The 22,536-nt window shown below is 42.9% G+C and overlaps 1 protein-coding gene across 1 annotated transcript in view; it reads left to right on the plus strand.

The window, feature by feature from the left end:
- The window catches only part of PCDH15 (protocadherin related 15), a 2,056,285-nt gene that overhangs the window by 2,026,701 nt on the left and 7,048 nt on the right, over positions 1-22,536 (plus strand). The window contains exons 34-38 of the mRNA XM_029609778.1: positions 1,726-1,747; positions 12,151-12,189; positions 14,372-14,445; positions 18,088-18,223; positions 21,162-22,503. Of these exons, the coding sequence (XP_029465638.1) occupies positions 1,726-1,747; positions 12,151-12,189; positions 14,372-14,445; positions 18,088-18,223; positions 21,162-22,503 (1,613 nt within the window). The remainder of the gene's footprint in view (positions 1-1,725; positions 1,748-12,150; positions 12,190-14,371; positions 14,446-18,087; positions 18,224-21,161; positions 22,504-22,536) is intronic.

Genomic DNA, 22,536 nt, shown 5'->3' on the forward strand with positions numbered 1-22,536 from the left:
ATTGGACAGCCTCTGTCACATGGTAGGGGCAAAGGGCAGCCGGTGCCATTTTGAAAATTTGCCACCACATACTTCATTTATTAAGGAGTTACATTTTACTGGATCAATGCTACAATGTTTGTACAGAAAAAGTTCCTGAAGATCAAATACATTAAGGGGTAGATTTTAAAAGAAGCGCGATCAGCCTACTTTTGCTTGCGCATCAGACTCAAGCAAAAGTACGCTGGATTTTAGTAGATACGCGCGGAGCCGCGCGTATCCACTAAAATCCTGGATCGGCGCGCGCAAGGCTATCGATTTTGTATAGCCTGAGCGCGCCGAGCCGCGCTGCCTCCCCCCGTTCCCTCCAAGGCCGCTCCGAAATCGGAGCGGCCTCGGAGGGAACTTTCCTTTGCCCTCCCCTCACCTTACCCTCCCTTCCCCTACCTAACCCACCCACCCGGCCCTGTCTACACCCCCCCCTTACCTTTGTCGGGGGATTTACGCCTCCCGGAGGGAGACGTAAATCCCCGCGCGCCAGCGGGCCTGCTGCGCGCCGGGCCGCGACCTGGGGGCGGGTACGGAGGGCGCGGCCACGCCCCCGGGCCGTAGCCACGCCCCCGTACCCGCCCCCAAAACGCTGCCGACACGCCCCCGGAACGCCGCGACGACCGGGCCCGCCCCCCGACACGCCCCCGACACGCCCCCCTCCGAGAACCCCAGGACTTACGTGAGTCCCGGGGCTCTGCGCGCGCCAGGAGGCCTATGTAAAATAGGCTTCCCGGCGCGCAGGGCCCTGCTCGCGTAAATCCTCCCGGTTTTGGGCGGATTTACGCGAGCAGGGCTCTGAAAATCCGCCCCTAAATATCTTACCTCTGGGGCGGATTTTCAGAGCCCTGCTCCCGTAAATCCGCCCAAAACCGGGCGGATTTACGCGAGCAGGGCCCTGCGCGCCGGGAAGCCTATTTTACATAGGCCTCCCGGCGCGCGCAGAGCCCCGGGACTCGCGTACGTCCCGGGGTTCTCGGAGGGGGGCGTGTCGGGGGGCGGGGCCGGAGCGTGCGGCGTTGCGGGGGCGTGTCGGCAGCGTTTTGGGGGCGGGTACGGGGCGTGGCTACGGCCCGGGGGCGTGGCCGCGCCCTCCGTACCCGCCCCCAGGTCGCGGCCCGGCGCGCAGCAGGCCCGCTGGCGCGCGGGGATTTACGTCTCCCTCCGGGAGGCGTAAATCCCCCGACAAAGGTAAGGGGGGGGTGTAGACAGGGCCGGGTGGGTGGGTTAGGTAGGGGAAGGGAGGGTAAGGTGAGGGGAGGGCAAAGGAAAGTTCCCTCCGAGGCCGCTCCGATTTCGGAGCGGCCTTGGAGGGAACGGGGGGAGGCAGCGCGGCTCGGAGCGCGCAGGCTAAACAAAATCGATAGCCTTGCGCGCGCCGATCCAGGATTTTAGTGGATACGCGCGGCTCCGCGCGTATCTACTAAAATCCAGCGTACTTTTGCTTGAGTCTGATGCGCAAGCAAAAGTAGGCTGATCGCGCTTCTTTTAAAATCTACCCCTCTGTGTTTACTACATCCGCAAAATCTCCAGAACCTTATTTGCATTGTGTGATGTAGCACTTTGCAACAATAATAGTTAATTGTAAGTATGTCTTGTATCTTTTCTTCAAGAAATTCATCTTAAGGTGCACTTACAATTATGTTCTCAAGATGGTACTGATTGTATGTTTTTTTTTATTTCTCTTTTTAATTACAGGCAGGGATATGCACCCCAGGAGGTAAGGACATTTTTATTGCAATTCAACTGGTGTTTTCAATCTGGTGTTCACTGGTATCTTTTTTTCCAGGATGCAAATTAAATTAAAAGTAATGAATAATGGGAAAGATTCTATATGTTTTAAATTTCTTGTAAATACCATTTTTTAGTATTCAGAATGGTGATGCAAATATGGTTTGACTTTTTACATCAATAAAATATGAAAGGCAGAAGTAGTACTCCTAGAGAAGAATGGATTTACACAGTAAAACGTGGAAAATAATCAAAAGAGAAAGATAAATTAATAACACAACAGCAATAGAATAAAGGATTTCAAAGAATAAAGTACATAATTTAATATAGAAACCAATTTTGGGAATAGGAGAGATGAAGGAGAGTCCAAAGAAGTAGCTCTAGCAATGGTAGAAAATATGACCTGACTCAGAAGGGGACAGCCCAACAGAACCTGTTACGGCAGCAGTATCTCTCCAAAACTCTTGGTGGCTTCAGTAGCACGACCCCAACATTTCTACCTTGGCCAACCACAACAACAGTATATCTAACCCTCTTCTCCCTTTCCAAGCACCATGTTATAAAGGAGGTGTCCCTAAACAGTCACCCAGGCCAGTCATTTCAGGGCAGGGAGGCTCACAGCAGTGGCAATCCCCTTCCTTCTTGTCTTGGGACAGCTGTGGGAGAAGCAGAGCAGAAGGCAGGAAACGTGAGGCCTAGGAAATGTCCCAGCACCTCCCTATGTTCATCTTCCCTTCACAGCTGCAATCCTTTCCCAAGGGGTCAACTAGTTGATGCATGGCCCTCCTCTGACACACACTGGCCACAAGAGCCTGCTTGTGAGAGTGTGGAGCCTCAGTGAGCACAGGAGGGTAGACAAACCTGCAAGTACTACAGATCACAATATGGCTGTGACAAGCAACCCCCCTCCCCACCCCCCCCACACACACACACACACATACACACACACACTGTTTGGACAGTTTTGTAGGCTGAGAGGATACACAAAAGCCATGTTACATGTGATGCTCCTGTACAAGACATAGCTCTGCTCTCTGATTTAGGATACTATCCCTGAAAGCATTACAGTATATATCATCAAGGTAAGACTATCACTACAACTGACACTGCGCCAGTGACTGCAGGAAAGATAGAGACAGATTGTCTGTTTCTTGGAGCGAGCAGAGTGTTTGTGCAATTCATGGACTTAGAAGATACTTACTGCTTTCTCTGTGTAAAAGAGTGTGACAGTGTACTGATTCTTTTGCATATGACTCTTGCATTAAGTCTGACTTAGTTTCTTAGTGTATATAATCACTCATTGTGCTTTGTTTGTGCCAAAAGTGACTGGTCTGCTGTGCATGTGTTTCCACACTAGGGTGTGCAAACAATGTAACACTAAAACCCCCTGCCTGCTAGTGATCTGTTTTAATAAATTATAGCCACTAGCATCAAGAAACAGACGTGGCAATAGGAGAAGAAAAGGAACAGCAATTCCTCCAGAGAAATCTGGGGCAAGCACAAATAGCAGTGGTGATAATGAGAGGAATAGTATCAGGTCCAGGAGCCCTCTTACCGATTTCAAAATATATTTATATATATTTTTAAGAGGGAGAAACCAGCTAGAGATGCAAGTTTAGCTGAGAAACTGAAACAGCTGTTGCCTGTTCCCATTTCTACTGTTAGTAAGGTGCAGAGGTAGAAAAAGGCAGAATCAGTGGAGAATTGCAGTTTAAGGAACCTTTGTTTTCCTTACCAAAAGGAATGCGCTATCTTGCTGGGGAGGTTCAGAGAGATTTAGTGAAGAGATGTTTAGGTTATGACTCCCCAAGTGGGAGCTGCAGATAGTGTGCTTGTAAAGGTCACTTTAGATATTTTATAGAGATACAGAAGGAAACCTGAAAAGTCAAGTTAGACAAATTTTTTCATGCATTTAGTACTGACAGAAAGGAAAAAGGCACTTGTGCCCAACAGCAAAACAAAGGGGGTGGAGGATAAGCATGAACATACTAGGCAGATCGAAATTTAGCTGGATCAAAAGTCAGACCAAATTATATAGGATATGCAGTGGACAGAACCATTGTTGAACAGAATTTAGCATAATATCTGGAAAATACCGTTGCTGAAAATGACATGATAACCAAATAATGGATGGCATTGATTGGGCCAATCAGAGTTTGACAATGTATTCTGACATTGCCAGGCATCTTCTAGAGTCAGACAAGTCAATCACATATCTAGAAAGTATGGCCATAGGAAGTACCTAGAGCTACCTAGCAACCAAAAGGGAGCCAGTCATGAACATCTACCTTCTCCCTCTTTGCCACTTATTATCCAAACTGGGACTAAAATTCTTCTTGTACGCTGACGACGTACAAATACTTATCCCCATCCAAAACTCCCTCAACGAAACCCTGCACTTCTGGGAGACATGCCTTACATCTATCAACGCCCTCCTTTCCAACCTACACCTTGCACTCAATACTTCAAAAACTGAAATCCTAATTATTACTAATCAACCCAGCTTATCCATTCACCAACTGCAACAGAACACTTCACAAAATCTCACACCTCCGTCCACTGTCAGAGATCTAGGAGTTCTCTTAGATACACAACTTAGCTTCAAATCCCACATCAAATCGCTCCTAAAAGGGGGCTTCTATAAACTCCAAACCCTCAAAAAACTTAAGCCTCTCCTCCACGCACATGACTTCCGCACTGTTATGCAAACCACTATACTATCAAAACTTGACTATTGCAACTCACTGCTAATAGGCCTTCCAGCTTCCACAATCAAACCCCTCCAAATCTTACAAAATGCCATGGCTCGCATCCTTACAAACTCAAGAAAGACTGATCATATTACTCCCATATTACAAAACCTCCACTGGCTACCAATCACCTATCGCTCTCAATACAAAACACTCACTATCATACATAACACGCTATATAAAAATAACTCCCCCTGGATCGAAGATATGCCACACTTCCACCAGGCCAACCGTCCTACCAGAAACTCCCTTGCGGGCACCCTCCACACCCCTTCACTCAAAATTGCTCACCTCACAAACACCAGAGCGAGAGCCTTCTCCATCGCCGGCCCCACCCTTTGGAACTCCCTCCCCACTGAGCTCCGACTAGAACCTTCACTTAATCAATTCAAAAAAGGAATCAAGACCTGGTTATTTAAACAGGCCTATCCCAACGCCTCTCAACCCTAGCATTTGACTTCTCCTCAACACTCATTATTTCCCTCTCCCTAGTACAGTGTCCCCCGCCCCCCTACACACCCTCCCTCCCTCACCACCCCATCCATATTATGGCTTCCTGATATTCAGTCACCACCTCTCCTTCCCATTGCCACCCCCTGCCCCCTTGTACAGTTCCTACCCCACCCCGCCTCCCCTATGCGCTTCATCCCCCACCCCCGCGCTACCCCCCACTTTGTCATCTCTTGTATATAATTAATTTATGTCCAACCTGGTTAACCACATGTAATCTCATTTAATAACTGTGGCGCCCGTTGGCTCTACAGTAAAGTTGTCACCTTTTAACTTCCTATCCTTCCTCCATCTATCATTGTAATTTCCTTTCTCAGTTGTCTGTAAACCGACATGATGTTTTTTTTTAACGAATGCCGGTATATAAAAGTTATAAATAAATAAATAAATAAATAAATAAACTAGAAACCAACAGTGACGAGCTAAACTCTGCTGATGATAACCATCTGTAAAACCAGCAACGAAGCAGCCCAAAGGAAGAAGACAAGGAAGTGCTGATATCACAGAGGGTCCCAGCAGCAAAGAGGCACATCCTGGTAAAGACTTTTTCAAATGGCAAAAAACCCCCTTCTGATACAACTAAATTTCATGTAATACAAATCTTAGATGGGGATTAGATATTTCTCTGCCCAGCTTCTCAGAGTACGCATTGAATGTGGTGAACAAACATATATAATAAACTTCCATGATTCCATTATTGTCTCCTCTTCATCTCAGATACAATAAGGTAGGGTTTAGGATTGTGGGGAGACAGTTCCCTAGAGGACTAGGTTTACATGCTCTAGCAGTATATAAATCCCTGCAACATCTTATGGTGTGGATTTGCTTTGTAGATTTTTTTGTTAATCTTTCAGAAGGAAGGATATTCCTGTCTCCTGTTTCTATTTTTGCTAACTTAATAATAGGATTCTCCTGAGTTACCCTCAGCATTTTTTCTGAGCTGTTTTGGCTTATTTACCCATTTGAATCTATTTTTGAAACCTTCCATGAGAGAGCCTTGGTGCCCCTTCCCAGAGGATTTCAAGATTCCCTGTGTAAGGTTAGAGCAAGAGTTAAGGACGATTCTGCTGCTCTCTACCTCACCTCCAGTGGATAGATCAGTCATTGACCTGATGCAGAGGAGTTTCAATTTTGAGTTGCTTTACTCAGTGATTGTCTTCTTATTTGGGAGAAAAGGAAGTTTTCCCTGTTTCTATCCATGGAGAACTAGTTTAAAATACAGTCTATTTTATTTCTAAGTGCCTCTGGGGCAAGTATCCGGGTTTTATCTCATCCAGAGGTTACAGCAGCATCAGGTGCATCCTAGGAGGATCAACCAAAGCAAGCAGAGCACTCCTATTCTGACCAGAGTTTTAGAAAAATAGTGATTCGAAAGGATCATGTCAGGGATGTGAAGAATTAGAGGAAGGGAATATTGAAAATCTAGTACGAGGAGAGTTTGGAGAACCTAGTTACATTTACTAGCAGGATATCTGGTGAGCATCAGCAGGTGTTTAGCATAGTCATAGAGGAAGTAAACAATCCTGCCAGGCCCACAATCACTCCCCAGGAACAACAGGCAATTGAGAGTGTGAGAGAGAATCCTGGTCTTTTTCCTTCTGGTCCACACTCAACTGCAGCCCCAGCAGCAGCACCCAAGCAGTCAGAGAGGGGGATTCCACAACACATCACAGGTATGGAGGTACTTTAGTTATGGATGATCATCATTTTGAAAAATGAATTCACTGTGGAAAAGACGCCAGTAAAAAAAAGGTACTTGGCCATCTTTCAGACAATTTATGCAGCATCATTTGCTAAAACATCATCTGTTATTGTTGTTTACAGGGGAACTTTGTATTAATCTTGGGATCCCATTCTCCACTTAAAGCAGCAGCAGAAAGAGAAGAAAAGCCACAGTCAAGGAAAAGGTTTCCTTCCGTGTTGACCCTCCAGTCTCTTCCCCTAGTGAGTTGGCAGGGCACCATTCAGCAGATGGGAGTGATGCTTTAAATCACTGTCCTTGGAAGACTGGGATGTCTGCCTCCCATGATGACACTCTCCTCCAATTCCTTCCCTCAGGGGTAGATTTTCAAACCGCGCGATTTGGCGTACTTTTGCTGGCGCATCAGGCGCCAGCAAAAGTACGTGGGATTTTAGTAGATACGCGCGTAGCCGCACGTATCCGCTAAAATCCTGGATCGGCGCGCGCAAGGCTATCAATTCCGTATAGCCGGTGCGCGCCGAGCCGCGCAGCCTACCCCCGTTCCCTCCGAGGCCGCTCCGAAATCGGAGCGGCCTCGGAGGGAAATTTCTTTTGCCCTCCCCTCACCTTCCCCTCCCTTCCCCTACCTAACCCACCCGCCCGGCCCTGTCTAAACCCCCCCTTACCTTTGTCGGGGGATTTACGCCTCCCGGAGGGAGACGTAAATCCCCGCGCGCCAGCGGGCCGCTAGCGCGCCGGGACGCAACCTGGGGGCGGATCCAGAGGGCGCGGCCATGCCCCCGGACCGCCCCGGGCCGTAGCCACGCCCCGGGCCCGCCCCCGGAACGCTCCCGACACACCCCGAAAACACCGCGCGGTTTGGGCCCGCCCCCGACACGCCCCCCTCAGAAAACCCCCGGGACTTACGCGAGTCCCGAGGCTCTGCGCGCGCCGGTAGGCCTATGTAAAATAGGCTCACCGGCGCGCAGGGCCCTGCTCGCCTAAATCCGCCCGGATTTGGGTGGATTTAGGCGAGCAGGGCTCTTAAAATCCGCCCCTCAGAGTGGAACGCTACAATATAGCTGGTGGTGGTGGTGGTCCAATAGAGATGGTATGGTGGTCCACATTACTATCCCTGATCAAGAGTCAGGTAGAATTGAAAGTGGTAAACAGACTGTTACTTACACCAAATGCAGGGCCCCACAGTCGGCTGCACTCACCTCCTGCCGTCCCACCAAAGCAGCCCCGGACTCCCTGGCCACGGCCGGGAGCCAGCATTGATGCTGCACCACATCTCCTCCCAATGTTGTCCTTGATGTGACAGCCCTCCCCGGGGCAAGCTGCCTCACCAACACTGCACTTCCGCCTTTTGGGCTGGGAGCATCCCTACGTGCGCGCGCATGCCTTTCTCCAAGATTTAAAGGCCTGTGGCAGGAATCTGACAGTCAGAGCTTGCCTTGGCAACAAGACTCTTCGCTCTCCTGAGCTGTGCTTCAGTGCTCTGGGACTTCAGTCTTCGTGCATTCCCACTTACCCATGCTCTTGCCTTCCCTCGCTTCTGACTCCGGACGGATCTTCAGCTTCTGACCTTCTGCTTAGACCTGACTAGAGTATCGCCACCTGCCTCCGACCTTTGGCCCGGACTTTACCTCATGTGCTATTGCCTGGTCTTTTCTTCACTGGATCATCCACACAGAGACCCACCTAAGTCGAGCCGGCCCCAGTACCCAAAGGCTCAACCTGCGGGGAAAAGGGCTGGTATTGGCAAAGCTCCTGCTAGCCTCTGCTCCCAGCTCGGACTTTCCTGCTAATGGAGGAGACCTGTGGGGGCTTCTCCCACAAGCAGCACCAACTACTCCTTGGTTCAAGGGTCCACTTCTCCAACACAGACCAATAAGGAAATAATTGCCCTGGATGACCAATCCCTGTGAATGGTTGAGAACATCAAACTTATGTGACTATTACTTGTCTTAACCTCAAAATAATAAGTTCTCTTAAGGACAATAGTTAGGTGGTTGATCTCTATGCTGTACATTCAGTACATGTGTGGATGCAGGCACAGCTGGCCATAGTGGAGGAGAGTAGCATCCATTTCACAAGAGATATCTAAACCAGGCAAACTATTATACATGCTTACCTCTCCCTGATAGCACACTAGTAGCAGCTTGATGAGGCAGATTGTGGCAGGAGAAGGTGGAAGGGGGCTCATTATCAGGGTACAGATGGACTGTGCTTCACACTTTTTTGTTTCAGATGGTGACAAACATATCCAGATAATTGAATGATGGGTGGTATCAGGAGTTTTGCACATTTGCTGCATCTGATAATAAGAGACTTCCTGGGGCCTAGGGACCAAGATAGGAAGCAGCTTGTCCTGAGTATGCTGATAAAGCCATGCAGGAAAATAGCAGATAATTTAAACCAGAATGTGCAGGATGAGCTTTATAAGAAGCAGGAAGCAGTTGGAGCAACTCTGCATCATCTTACTCAGGATATAGGCACCAAGTAGATTTTCACATATCAATGGAAAATCAGACATCTCTTCATGAGTTGTCCCATGGCATTTCAAGTCATTTAGTCCTTCAAGGATACCACAGAAGATCTGAGTTCAGCAAGAGTGTCCCTGAGTGAGGTCATCCTCCTAATCAATATTCCAGAGGAGAAGTTAAAGTATTTCGGGCAGATATAGAGACTGGCACCAGAGATGTTGATGATTGTGGGCTCCTTGCAGCTCCAACTCCAAAATCAGTTCATACCCCTCTCCCAGCTGGATCCACCCTGTTTCATCCATAAGTGAAAGGGAATGTTGCCTTCAATTTGGGCATACTGGAAAGAGAAGTTGGTGGCTAGGGTACAAGAATGGAAGTTCCAGAGACTGAGGGGAAGAGGGGATGAAGCAGAGGTAAAAGTGGGCTTTTTACGCAGTACTGTCAACATTAACAATACTCTAGCCTCCCCTACCACCTTTCCCTGCCACTTATCCAGCTAAGTGGCAACCGCTGAACATAGCCAGATATTCAGTGGTCACCACTTATCTGTATAAATCCTTCCTATCCAGATAAGCAGGTATTTGAATATCAACCTCCTTGTTGGCTTGTTGGGCCATTGTTGCTTGGACTTTCATGGCCTGCCACTCTCTTGGTTTAGAGCCTTGCTGTGTTAATGCCACTCTCTTACTGTCTCTCTCTGCACTCTGTACCTGAAGGTGTTGATGACTGTCCTTTAGATGTGTTCTCCCTCTGTAAATTTCCCTGTGCTTGTTGCCAAACCCTTCACTCTATGGTGAATCCACAGATTTTCAAAGCAGACCTAAACTCATAGGTCTGCTTAGAAAATTTGGGCTAAAATGTACCTACAGTCTTTAGACATATGTGGATAGTAATAAAATCAACCTATAATTGTTCAAACCAGGGGATGGATTGAGTATTTAATTTGTAGTTAGGGTATTTTCACTAGAAGGGTGATAGGCCATGGTTCTGTGTGGTTCATGAAGGGATAGAATGTATCTGGAATGCAGACAGCAATACACATGAACAGATTAATGAAGACTGAAATAGAATATGACACCAGATAAGAACCTAAAGGGTCATCTAGACCGACCAGTTTACTTCCTCCTACAGGCTCTTCTTGATCTCTTTCCCTTCACTTCTATGCAACTAAGGATAGTTTGTACTTATCAAATGATTTTTAACATTCTGTTACTGGTTTTTTTCCTCCACTACATCTACTAGGAGACAGTTCCTTATATCCACCACCCTTTCAGCGAAGAAATTTTCTCTAATTTTACTCCTGAGCCTTATCTCTAATCTACAACTTCCTTTCAACTGACAAAAAAAAAAGTGTGAGGATTTGTAAAAGGGGCTGAGGCTCACATTAAAATAAATTTCAGAATTTATAACCTAAAATATTACTGATAACTTTCATGCTGATAAAAATGTGGAGAACTTGTTCCTTTTTATATAAGCTTTATATTTGGTTTTGTTCACTATTACATGTATTTGCTTCTCAATAAACATTTTGAAACAAAAAAATTAATTGATAGCTGGAAAAAAAGATGTTTATAGTCACATAAATCACATTATTCCATCTACATTTCTTTATAAATGGGAGTTTTCAAAATTAAAATGTCCATTTTTGTTTATGATATCTGTCAATCTTTCTGTGTGCAAATTGCTGGTATGCAGATTGAATTTACCTTTCCATATTTTGTGGTAAATACCTATTTGTCCATGCACTGTCAGTATAAATGTGCAGCTTGTATATATTTTAATGGTAGATTACCAGCAATTAATAAAGCTAGAAGTATCTTGATATATTTACAGTACATTCACTTATGGTACATTTATATATACATTCACCCAGATACCTTTGGTTATATTTACATTTACCCCCTTATGCATTTATACTTACAAAACATTTGCTTTGTAAAATAATTTCTGATTGTTTAAGAGAAGATCACATGATTGAATATAGAATAAATTATTGCCCATAAGAGACATATTAGTACACTGTAAAGTCCTAGGCTCCAGCTTGGGTTCTCTGCCCTCTCACAGAAAGGTATCAGCTTCTCTTTTAGGTGAATATTGAAGTGTAGGGTTATCCAAAACAAGGGTTTATTTACCAGTAAGACAACATAGCATATAGCCACAAACAGAAAGTAGGAGGGACAAAAAGAAATTAAACAAAAAAAATTACGAAATAGCACATAGATTGGTCTGAGCCTTCCCTTAAAATAATTGTAGCTGGGCTGGGCTGGGCTGAGCCTGTTAAGCCTCAACAAAATTCCTCTCTCTTTTAATATTTAAATTGAATTAAATAATAATGAGTTTAATGTCCTGTCTCGGGTTCCCTTTAAATGTACAACTGTAGTCTGTAGCACCAGTTGCTCCCATCTCCTGGTTCCAATAAACCATTCTCATGGCTACTGAGAACAAAGAGCTCTGTCCCTGGCTTACAAGGAATCTCTACTCTCATTCTCTGCTCTTCATACCTCTTTTGTACTGGTTTCTGTTTGGGTAGGGGAGTAAGTCAAGATCTCTGTTTTATCTGTAGAGACCAGTTACCAAGGTCCCAGGGACCCAGCCTCCAGTCTGGAATATACTGCCCCTCATATTCACATTTCAGTCAATAATATAGTGACACAATTATACTACTGCTTTCTGTTTTTTCAAGATACTTTCTTGTAGAAAACTGAGACATTTTTATTGAATTACAAAAAGAAAACAGTGCTGCTCTCTAGAGGACAGAGTGAGCTCTAGCGGCAGCATTTTCTTCAGTCGTTGGCATTGGATGATGTAATCAGTCAATTGATATTTTCCATTTCCATTTCCTTATTGTTCAGCTGATGACTTTCCCCTTTTAATTATTCTACATTTATTTGTGAGAAACATCTTGCACATTTCTTTCTGTCCTGCTTTTAAATATGTTTCCTATGTCCATTTTCTTTGGCAGCAACAGCAATTGCTGAGGCCTTCTCTTCTCAGACCAGAGGTAGCAAAGTATTTCTTCTGCAATGCTTACCTTTAAAAATGCATTTACTTTGTTTGATGTTCCATCTTTAATGGATATTTGCTGGGTTCATTTCCTTATGTATTGAGAAGGGGAAAAAAAAAGTAGGTGAAAATATTTTTTAACTACTTGAAGTAACTCATTTTATTTTTGGTAAATACTTCAATTTTCTTTCCACATTAAAAAGCTCTTTCAATTCTTTTTGGCTCTCATTCTCATGTCTGTGTCTTACAACTGTTACAGCATGCTTTTTGTAAGGGGAATAGATTACTGCTAGAGTCCAGTTGCACCAATATTTATCTTAGTATTTATTAATAGCAACAGACAGTATTCACTGCATCTGCCTAGGCATCTTCTTAAAAGAAGCAAGATATTGACAGTTGCTTGGGGCAGACATCATGGACAAAGTTAATTTTATCTGATCCTACAAGTGGATATTAGTGGAATTCACAGCAGTATGTCAAATACTCCAGGAATTGTCAGAATATAAATTAACAACACTTTAGAAATCCCAATTTAGCAAACTCCATTGGCTTTAATTGACAAAACTATCTTTTTGCATGTTTTACCTACACATGGAATGGTAGACTTGGCTCTTGACTCTGTTCTAAGTTAGCTGCTGGTTCGTTTGGTGTGAGGGGTGCAACATCTTTTCAATGGAGATAGTGCTTCCATTCCCAAAGAGTACTAAAGAAGAATTATCAAATTTATGTTATCAGATGGACTATCATAGTTTTAATATTTATGGGAGCAATTTTCAAAGTTATTTATACATATAAAACTGGGTTTTATGAGCATAAATGGCTATATTAAAATAACCCAGAGCTCTGTGCATGCGGGTAACTCTGTTATGGTGAGTACTTCTCTGGAAACTGCAGAAAGGCATTCTAAGGAGCAATATTGGGGCAGCATTAGAACTTATTGGCCCAATTTTAAAAGGGACATGAGTGTAAATTATGGGGGTTATGCTTGTGGCTGGGCTTTGTGTGCGCTGCACGCATATTTTACAATGGGCCCAGCCACGCGTGTTATCCCCGTTACGCACCAAAATGCCAGTCCCAAAGAAAGGGGTGGGCCAGGAGGGCATGTTCTGGGCAGGGAGGGGTGAAAAGGCAGGCCGGGACAGCGCCATTCAATGCTGCCCCAAAGAAGTGCATGCCAGCAGCCGGCACGAGCAGAGATTACTTCTGCTCCAGAGGAGCAATATGTATGCAAAAAAAAAAATTGGGGATAGTTAGAGTAGGTTTAGGGGATAGGGAGGAGAGAGGAAGAGGGACGAAGGGTAGAATTAAGGTTAGGGAAGTTCCCTCCCAGTCCGCTCCTTAATTGGAGCGGACTGGGAGGGAACTGGGGACTGGCCGATTGTGACGCAGTCATGTTATAAAATCGGCACGTCCATGTGTGCATGCCGGGAACCTTGTGCACATGGACGCACTCATGCAGGTCTTAAAATCGACCCCTTTATGCATACATCATGATGTTTAAAAGTATGCAGGTAAGTCACGCCAGAAAAGTTATGCCCTATGAAGAACAGGTATAAATTTATACAGTGTAAAGTATGCAAATTGCCAATTACCTGAGAATTTTCAACTTGAAATTATGTGCATACGTTTGCTTTGAAAATACTAATAAAGTCTGTGCTTATAATGAACACTCAGACTTTACCACTATGCAAACTGTTTGAAAATTACCCTTTTTATGTAAAATATAAATGAGATACACAGTTAACTGATCCTATCCTCATGTCAAATTAATTCTATTAACACTAATGAAATGACAACTGGAATACAGAAGATCTGCAGAGATGCTGTACAAATATTTAATCTTAGACTTGGGAATCTCATAAAAGAAGATAAATTAATGATAAATCTATTAGTATGGAAATAAATATTGATTTTGAAGTAGAATATGCTGGCATTGTCTGCTTCTTTGACCTCTGTAAGTTTTACAAAGGCTGAACTGGAAACAAGAATTTAACTTATAATTTCTATTAGTCTAATGGTATTGAAAAAAAATGTTTTACTTCCAACAATATATTGGTTAATTAAGTACAATTGTTCAATAGGTTCCTTTTCAGCTGTGACTTCATGTACTTATTTCATTGAAACTTCAGTAGAAACAATATGGTCATTAAATATATTCATTTTTCTCCTTTGTCTGCCAGGAATTGTCTATGGAGTCTGGGATTGATCCTGGCCAAGAATACTATGGACAAGATTACTATGGTTATGAACATGGGTAAATTTTTATTTTCTCTTACATAAAAAAATCAACATTAAAAGATTTATTTTTATAAATGTAATTGATCTGTCAAAACTTCTGCATAAAATAAGAAAAAAAGAAACTTGCTTCATGATACATTGGAAAAACAAAATATTAGGTGCCTGGTTAATCATTCTTTTCTTTTTAGGACACATTTTTTATAAATCAGAAAGTTAAGGGGCTGATTCAGTAAATGAAGTTACAGTTGGAATGTTACTGCACTATAATGTCTAGAGTAACAGGTATTATGCTCCTTTTATTACAAGAATGTGAGTTTCTCCTACATCATATGGTCCAAAGTTACAAAGCTATTTATCATGGGGGGAATTATCCCCTGAAAACATGATCCAACACACCCAGAACCAGAAGTTCTATCCCCTCTCCTCCCCCTCCCCAAATCCTGGCACTCTGATCACTTCCTGCCCACACACACACACACACACACACCACACTCACATACACATACACATACTCACATTCACACACTCACACACACATTCTAGACTCCAATCCAGCACCCCCTCCCCTGTTCCAACTGCCTAACACTAATGACTCCTGAGTCATCCAGATTCTTTCCAATCTCCACAAGCTGAAAGAAAGTTTCTTACTTCTGTGGTAACTTGGGCAGCTTGGTAAACAGCTGTGGTAACTTGGTAACTGTAGCAGCTTGGGAAACAACCAGGAAAACAGAGGAGCCAGATTCTGGCTGTTTCTTTACTTGTACTTTTATTTACAGTGAAAGCAAAACAGAAAAACAGGTACAGTTCACCTTGCTGTTCTGACAGTATTCAAACATAAATTGCAACTTGTCCTCTCATAAGAAGGCTTCCTCTCTGTTCTCCGGGGCCTCCCCCAACCCTCTGGGCCCAGGTCTCTTATCCCTTGTCTGATGTGATCCACTCTAGCCCAGAATCCCTTGCTGGGTTGGGACTTAAGGAGGACCAGTACAGACAGCTGTGGCCGATCCTTTAAGGTGTTTTGAGGGAAAATCTTATATACTCACTGACAACTTCCTACCAGCGATGTGCATTCATTTGAAATTAAAGTATAAAATGGGATGAATGAGCCCATTTTCATTTCATTAAAAAAAAAGTTGTGCATTATTTTACAGACAAATCATGCCCTTAACTCTTTGATTTCACTTAGCATGAATTTCCCAAATGGCCATGGCCATTTGGGAAATTCCCAAATGGCCATATCCAAGTTGGGATATGACCCTTCGTCACTTAGCATGAATTTCCCAAATGGCCATATCCAAGTTGGGATATCTAGTGCCACTGTTACATGCAAGGCCATTTTGGCCAAAGTTCTTCAAACTTCAAGCACTTACCTCTTTACTCCTGTTTTAATACTCTTTTTAAAACATATTTCTGGATTAGTGTGGATTTTTCACGTCAATTCACATTTTACTGTGTTTTTTCCATTTAAAGTTCTTTTTATTTTACTCCTGTTCAATTTAACACACAGGTTAAGTAAAACTCATAATAAATTGAACTCTGAATTTATCAGCATTAGCTGAGACAAAACTCCAATGACGAGAACAGGACCTGATGAGACAGATTTACCCCAACAAGGTATTACCTTGAGAACCAAAGGAGCTGGAGGGTCAAGAGGACTCAGAACAAGCGAAGGAGGAACGAAACCTTGGAACATCAGGAAGTGGAACATCAGGAAGCCTGGACTAGGAGCCTCGGAACATGAAGACATGGAACATCAGGAAGCCACAGGAAGCAATGAAGACTCAGGCGAGACAGGACATGGAGCTCCAATGAAGAACAAGGAATGAAGACTTGACGGAGTGCTGGAAGACAAGACTTCCAGGAGCAGGAAACTCCAATGCAAGGCTAGGCAGAAGTGGATAAGAGCCCTTTTATAGGGCTCAAACAGGAAACAGTCATCAGGTGGGGCCCAAGGCATATCCGGCCGTGGGCCTTTTAAATCTTGTGAAGAGGCGTGGCCACGCACCTAGAGGCAGGCTGAAGCAGGAGGAAGCAGCTGGTGGCATCTGTGCCGCGAAGGAGAGCTCAGAGGCGGCCCCAGACTGCAGGACAGGCCCCAGCGGTGCTGCTGAAGATAAGGCAGACTCGCGGCTCTCTGCCACTAAGGAGGGACTGCAGCAGTCCGAGCCGCGGCAGCAGTGGTGGCCTCTAGGCCGCTTGGGAGGTAAGCAGGGTGACAGTTCGGGCCGCGGAGAGCGGCAGCCTCAGCGGCTCCCTGCCACGAGACAGAAGAGAAGACGACAGCATCTCTTTGGCGGCTTCTCAGCCGTGACGGGAAGAGCAGCGCAGGAAAGGTGGGAGACCTGCTTGCGGGGAAAACTCTGCGGACAGGAGTCATAACACATCCATTAGTTAAAAAATGTTCTAATATTTCCCAAAAAAGCAATAAAATATTTCAAAACAATAGAAACATAAAATTATATCCAATAATTAAAACTAATAAGGATTAAAAAATCTCCTGCTCTCCATACCTGGGTTCTTTTTTTATTTCTAGTCACTCTGAGATTGACGTGGATTGGGGGAGGTAGGGTTGTGTAAACTATCTTCCCTCTCTCTCTCTTTCACTCATACACAAATACATACTAACATTCATTCTTTCATACACTCCCTCTCTCAAAAGCATTGCAATGCTTTCACATACACTCCCCCTCTTTCTCAGATACACAGGCTCTCTCTCCTCACATATAATTATGTGTGTGTGGGATTGTGTATGGGAGCCTGTGAGAGCCAGAGAGTGACATATGGGCTCTCACAAGTATTAGCTCACAGTCACACAATACACACACAAAGGCTGTAAACACAGACACCGCCTCTCAAATAGACATTCATGCATTTAGTCTCATACAGACATATATACAAACTCACAGTCTCTCACATACATATAAGCTCTCACACAGTCACGCACTTGCACAGAGGCTCACATACAAGCGCACAAGTTCACATACAGACACATAAGTTCTCACACAGACATGCACACACCCACATACACACACAAAGTCTCCTCTTCGGGCTATAGTGGGATGAACTCCACCATAGCCTTGACAGGCTGTCACTTCAGGCCGTGGTGATATGGGCTCCACCATAGCCCGACGGCCTCTTAGTCACTTTGGGCCAAGGTACAAATGAAAACATTTGAGGAACTGCTTTGACGTGGGGAGGAACTGCTTTGACGTAGGACTGAGAACCCGCTTGGTTCAGCAATTCAAGAAGAAAGTAGTACTTCATTTGATTTGCCACTTTTCTGGATCAATTGTTTTAAATAATTACTACTTTAACTGTCCCCTGGAAAACAAAATATGTAAGCTGCTTTGAAGTAAGAAGATCTATGATGTTGTCTTTATTAAGTGGGCACTTCTTGTGAATTTTCTATATATTATTGAATTTTATTGAATTATAACTAAAATTTACCTTTAATATAAATATATTTTTATTAACTAACATTTATATATGAGTAAATAAAAAAACATTTTTTAAATATTTCTAAATATATGATATAGTCCTTATCTGGTTTGTTATATATTTTATAATTATTAGGAACAAAACATTTTTTTCATCTGTCATTTTGTTTATACTGTATAAATTTGCCCTCTGATGTTTAAGCTCTAGATCTCTCTTCCAGATATGAATTGCCTCAGTATGGAAGCCGCCGTCGATTATTATCTCCATCTGGCATGTATGATGAGTATGGTGAGGTTGTTGTAGAAAATGATGGTGGCTATTATTACAGTCCACATGGACCAGCAACAGATGGAGATGTGAGTATTATTTGTTTTTTTATATAAATAAATCTACACATTTTATTTCTCTTAGGTATTTTAAAGTCAATCCATTTTCTAGGAATGAAATAGTTTTAGATTCTTCTTACACTATCAGTGTCTATACCAGGATCATTAGAGGTTTAGCTTTGTTCAGATATAAAGATACAATCATTCAGAATGAATAGAAAATAACTTTTCAGAATGAATTTAAAATGTTAGAATTACTAACCTGACTTTTTAAATGTGGTGAGATTAACAATTTATTTCAGCTGCTAAGGAAGTGGAAAGCTTTAGATCGCGGCAGAATATCAAAACAGCACAATTACAAGTACTTGCAATACTGTAACAAAACAGGAGAAGGATACATGATTGGATGTACTGCATGCTAATATGGTTCATAATTCAACACAATTGTGTGTGTGTGTTGGGGGGGAGGGGGACATTACCATATATACACATTTTTCTAAAATACAAAAATGCTTCAAATGAATCAAAGCTTTGACCTCTTCATTTCTATACTGCTTGTGTAACTTGTTGATCTCTCCACAAGTGAATATCCAGTCCCTGATTTCTCCTATTCCAAGTCAATACTCAATACTAGTCCCTCTACCTTTCCATCATACATGTCCATGAAGTGAGCAGCACTGTGAGGATCCTCAAAGTCACCCTCCCCTGAATTATAGCTCCACCCGTGTGTACCTATTTGTCATTTTTCTCAAGGTAGTGCTACAAATAGATCTGCTCCTGACCCCCCCCCCCCCTCGCCCCAAACAATCAAGGAGTGCACCAAGGATAAAGCATCTATGCCAGGGAGGCAGACAATACCAAGAGCAGGTAGAGAGCACCGTAAGTACCATAGTACATTGTAAGACCCAACCAAGCTTTGCCTGTTTTATTTATTTACAAATGTGATGCAGGCACCAACCAACCTGTCCACTACCCAAAATGCAGGGAGGGAAGCTGAGACACATTTATAAGTATACGATGTGTACAGAAGAAGGTGATGAATCAGGAGTGGAGGCTCTTCTCCCTGGCCAATGAACCCAGACATATCTCTCAGACTAGAATGTTTAGTAGTAATGTCTCTTCCTCAGGCTGAAAGATTCTCATGTCAGTCTCTCTCTTGCTTATGCTGGGGTCTGGTGACAGTCTCTTATTCTCTCAAGCACTTCACTTTATTCTTTGTGGGATTGAAGGATACTTTTTAATGAAGCACTGAAACAGGTTGACTCTGGAAATGTACCTCCTGCTGAGGCTGGCCCCAGAGTACACTTATTATTACCCCATGAGATCTCAGTTAGATGCTATCATTTTCCCTAATTACTTTAATTTAGTGCCAGCTTTAAGAATACACAGTGCTCATATGGCTAATCATGTCTTCCAACATTTCAATTTTCTAAATGAATTGTATACTATCAATCCATATACCGGTAATCATTCAATGAAGCATTAAGGTATATGGCATTCTCAAATTTCTTTGTAAATGAAACAAGAATTTGTATACATTTCATTATTTGGAAGATATAATTTTCAAATAAAACAATGTTGTTCCTAGTAAACGAAAGTGCGTAAATACAAAGATGTCAATGTACTAAGCTGTGAAATGTTCATGTGAGAAGGTTTTCACAGATCACCCACATATAGACAAAAACATTACAGTTTGGATGTTTTGGTTGAAATTTTTGGTAACAACATCTTTTGTAAAAATAAATAAATAAAAATTGTGCTTCACAGTGGTAAATGTCCGTGCATAGTCCTCTAGATACAAAAGTTTATTCAAATGGCACATTAATGAGTTTCTGAGATGCAAAAACATGCAAAGCAGCATGTGCCATTTAGTGAAAATGGGTATATAAAAGTGGAATTGTGTCCTGATTTCACAAAAAAGTAACTATACTTCAAGAGATGCAGTTATTATCCTGGCTGGGCCTTGGCAATTTGCACAAACACCTGTGGAAATTTAAAGTAGCATTGCAGTCCATTCATGGTCTCCCTCCTCAAGTATTAAATGTACATGTGGTGTTAGTGCCCCTCCCCCCCCCCCCAACCCAGACCCCATACCCCTGGCGGGCCATAAAAGAAAAAGATCCAATCTCTTGTCCCCCTAAACACATAAGACCCCTGTTAATTGTCAATCCATAACCACGTGTTCTCCCAAAAACATATCCCATGGCCAGGGGTCTTCTGGGAACAAGAGAGATCCTCACTCTCTCCTACCCCATCAGTGCACACTTTCAAATTAACACTGGATGACCATAGAAGCTCATTTTCATGTTTCATAGTTGCTTCTGAGATCAACTGGGACCATTTTGAAAGTGGGCACCAATATGGGGAATGGTTGTCTGCTGGGGAGGCCACTAAGTCAATCAGATACTTTTAATGACATTTGAGGAATGAAAGGACAATGTACAGGCCTCTTTGAATGACCACAGTGGTTCATGCTATGCTACTATGATCAGAAACATGCAAAGTTCTTGGCTGTGGCAATGTTAAAAAAATTCTTCCACAATTTAACTATAAATGCTTAGGAATTTTGAACTAATTAGTATCTGTAGAAATACTGCACACAAAACAATGACTAACCTATGGTAAATATCATGGGTTAGTATATCAAGCTCAGAGCTTGTGCTTTACAATATGCAACATGATGCAATGGGTTAATATGTAATGGAAAAGTGATTAAAATTTGAAATTTAATGAATATTCTCATTGTTATTTCACTGTTTCAGTCTGTTATGCTTTAGATAAATTCTAAGAGTCCCCAAGAAGATGCAGAATTCTTGAACTGAAAATATATTTAAGCTACTATGGTCAGAGGAAAAGAGCTAGTATGAAAATATAAATGTCATCTCTTTTACTGGATGAATTCAAGACAATGTTTGCATTTTTTCTGTTTTTTATAATATTAATTTAATTCAATTTTCATAATTTTCAGGGGAGAATACCAGGCAGAGGTCCTCCAATGAGAGGGAGAGGCCTGATACCAGGGAGGCAAATAGATGGTAGAGCTATAGGTAGGCCAGGAGCTCCAAGAGGTAGATCCCAGCAAAATGCAGCAGGCTCGCAAGATGATACTAAGGTCAACCAGGGAAGAAAAAAACTAAAAGCTGTTATGCAGCTTAGTCGAGTAGCAGTCAGTACCCAAAAATCTGGAGAAGCATCTGAACCACCAGATGGTCAAATTTCACGACAATCACCATGGAAGAAAGCAAAGATATTCCCATTGATTCTTCAGAAAGTAAAAAGCAGTGGTAAAGATTCCACTTATGCCAAGTTGATATCAGGTCGCCAAGTAGATAGTGAAGACAGCATAGTTATCAAAGGAAACTACTTCAAGAAATCAGCAGATGACAAGCCCTCAACTTCAAGGAAATTAAGTCGTGTTCTGAAACGCATCAATGCATCGAGGAAATTTCAGGAATGCCAGAAAACCCAAGACTCTGATACCAAAAGTTCAGCAGCAGGTAGTGAGATAGAAGAGGATTCTGAAGCTCAAGGAGAGAGTGACTCTGAAAGAGATGAAACAAAATCAGGCATTTCAATCAGTATCACAGCAGAAAGTGAGCCAGAGGGAACAGAAGCCTCTGATGAAGATGAGGATGAAAAGTCAAAATCCAGGGCATCACAACTTTCTGATGATGAGTCTTCATTTAGGAGCAGCATTGCTCCATCCCAAGAAGAAGAAGATAAGGATTACCTAAAAGTGACATTAGATCAGGATGAAACCAATGAGAGTACTGTGGATTCTGATGAAGAAAAAAATGATGATATAGATGAGTCTGAGGAGGAAACCAAATCCATATCAGGCAGTGGAGAGGGATCAGAGGAAGATGAACCTTCTGAACAGGAAAATGATGAAGAGTCAATGAGTATGCATTCTAATGCAGTATCTGAAGATAGCAGAGGTACTTCAGAAACCAGTAAGATATATTCTGGTAGTGAAGCTAGCTCTAGAGCATCAATCAGTGAAAAAAGTGGGAGCTATAAAGGTAGTTCACAATCTAGTTACAAATCAAAAGCTTCCTTGTCCACAGTTTACAGTGAAATGGAAGATACAACAGAAGAAAAATCTGAAGAGGAGGAGGATGAGGAAGATGATGTAAGCAAAGCAAGTTCTCATAGCCAGGATGAGTTGGATGACAGCATCAGTTCAGGAACAATGTCTAGGATGTCTAGCATGAGTCAAAGAAATAAAAGCATATCCAGTCAACAGTCAGGCATTCAAAGCAGTGAGTCAGCTAGTGATGATGATGATAATGTTGACAGTGATATAGCCAGCAATGGAAGTTCATCCACAGAGTCTTCACTTA

This window comes from Rhinatrema bivittatum, chromosome 7 (assembly GCF_901001135.1).
Source record: "Rhinatrema bivittatum chromosome 7, aRhiBiv1.1, whole genome shotgun sequence".
In the NCBI taxonomy this organism is placed as follows: Eukaryota; Metazoa; Chordata; class Amphibia; order Gymnophiona; family Rhinatrematidae; genus Rhinatrema; species Rhinatrema bivittatum.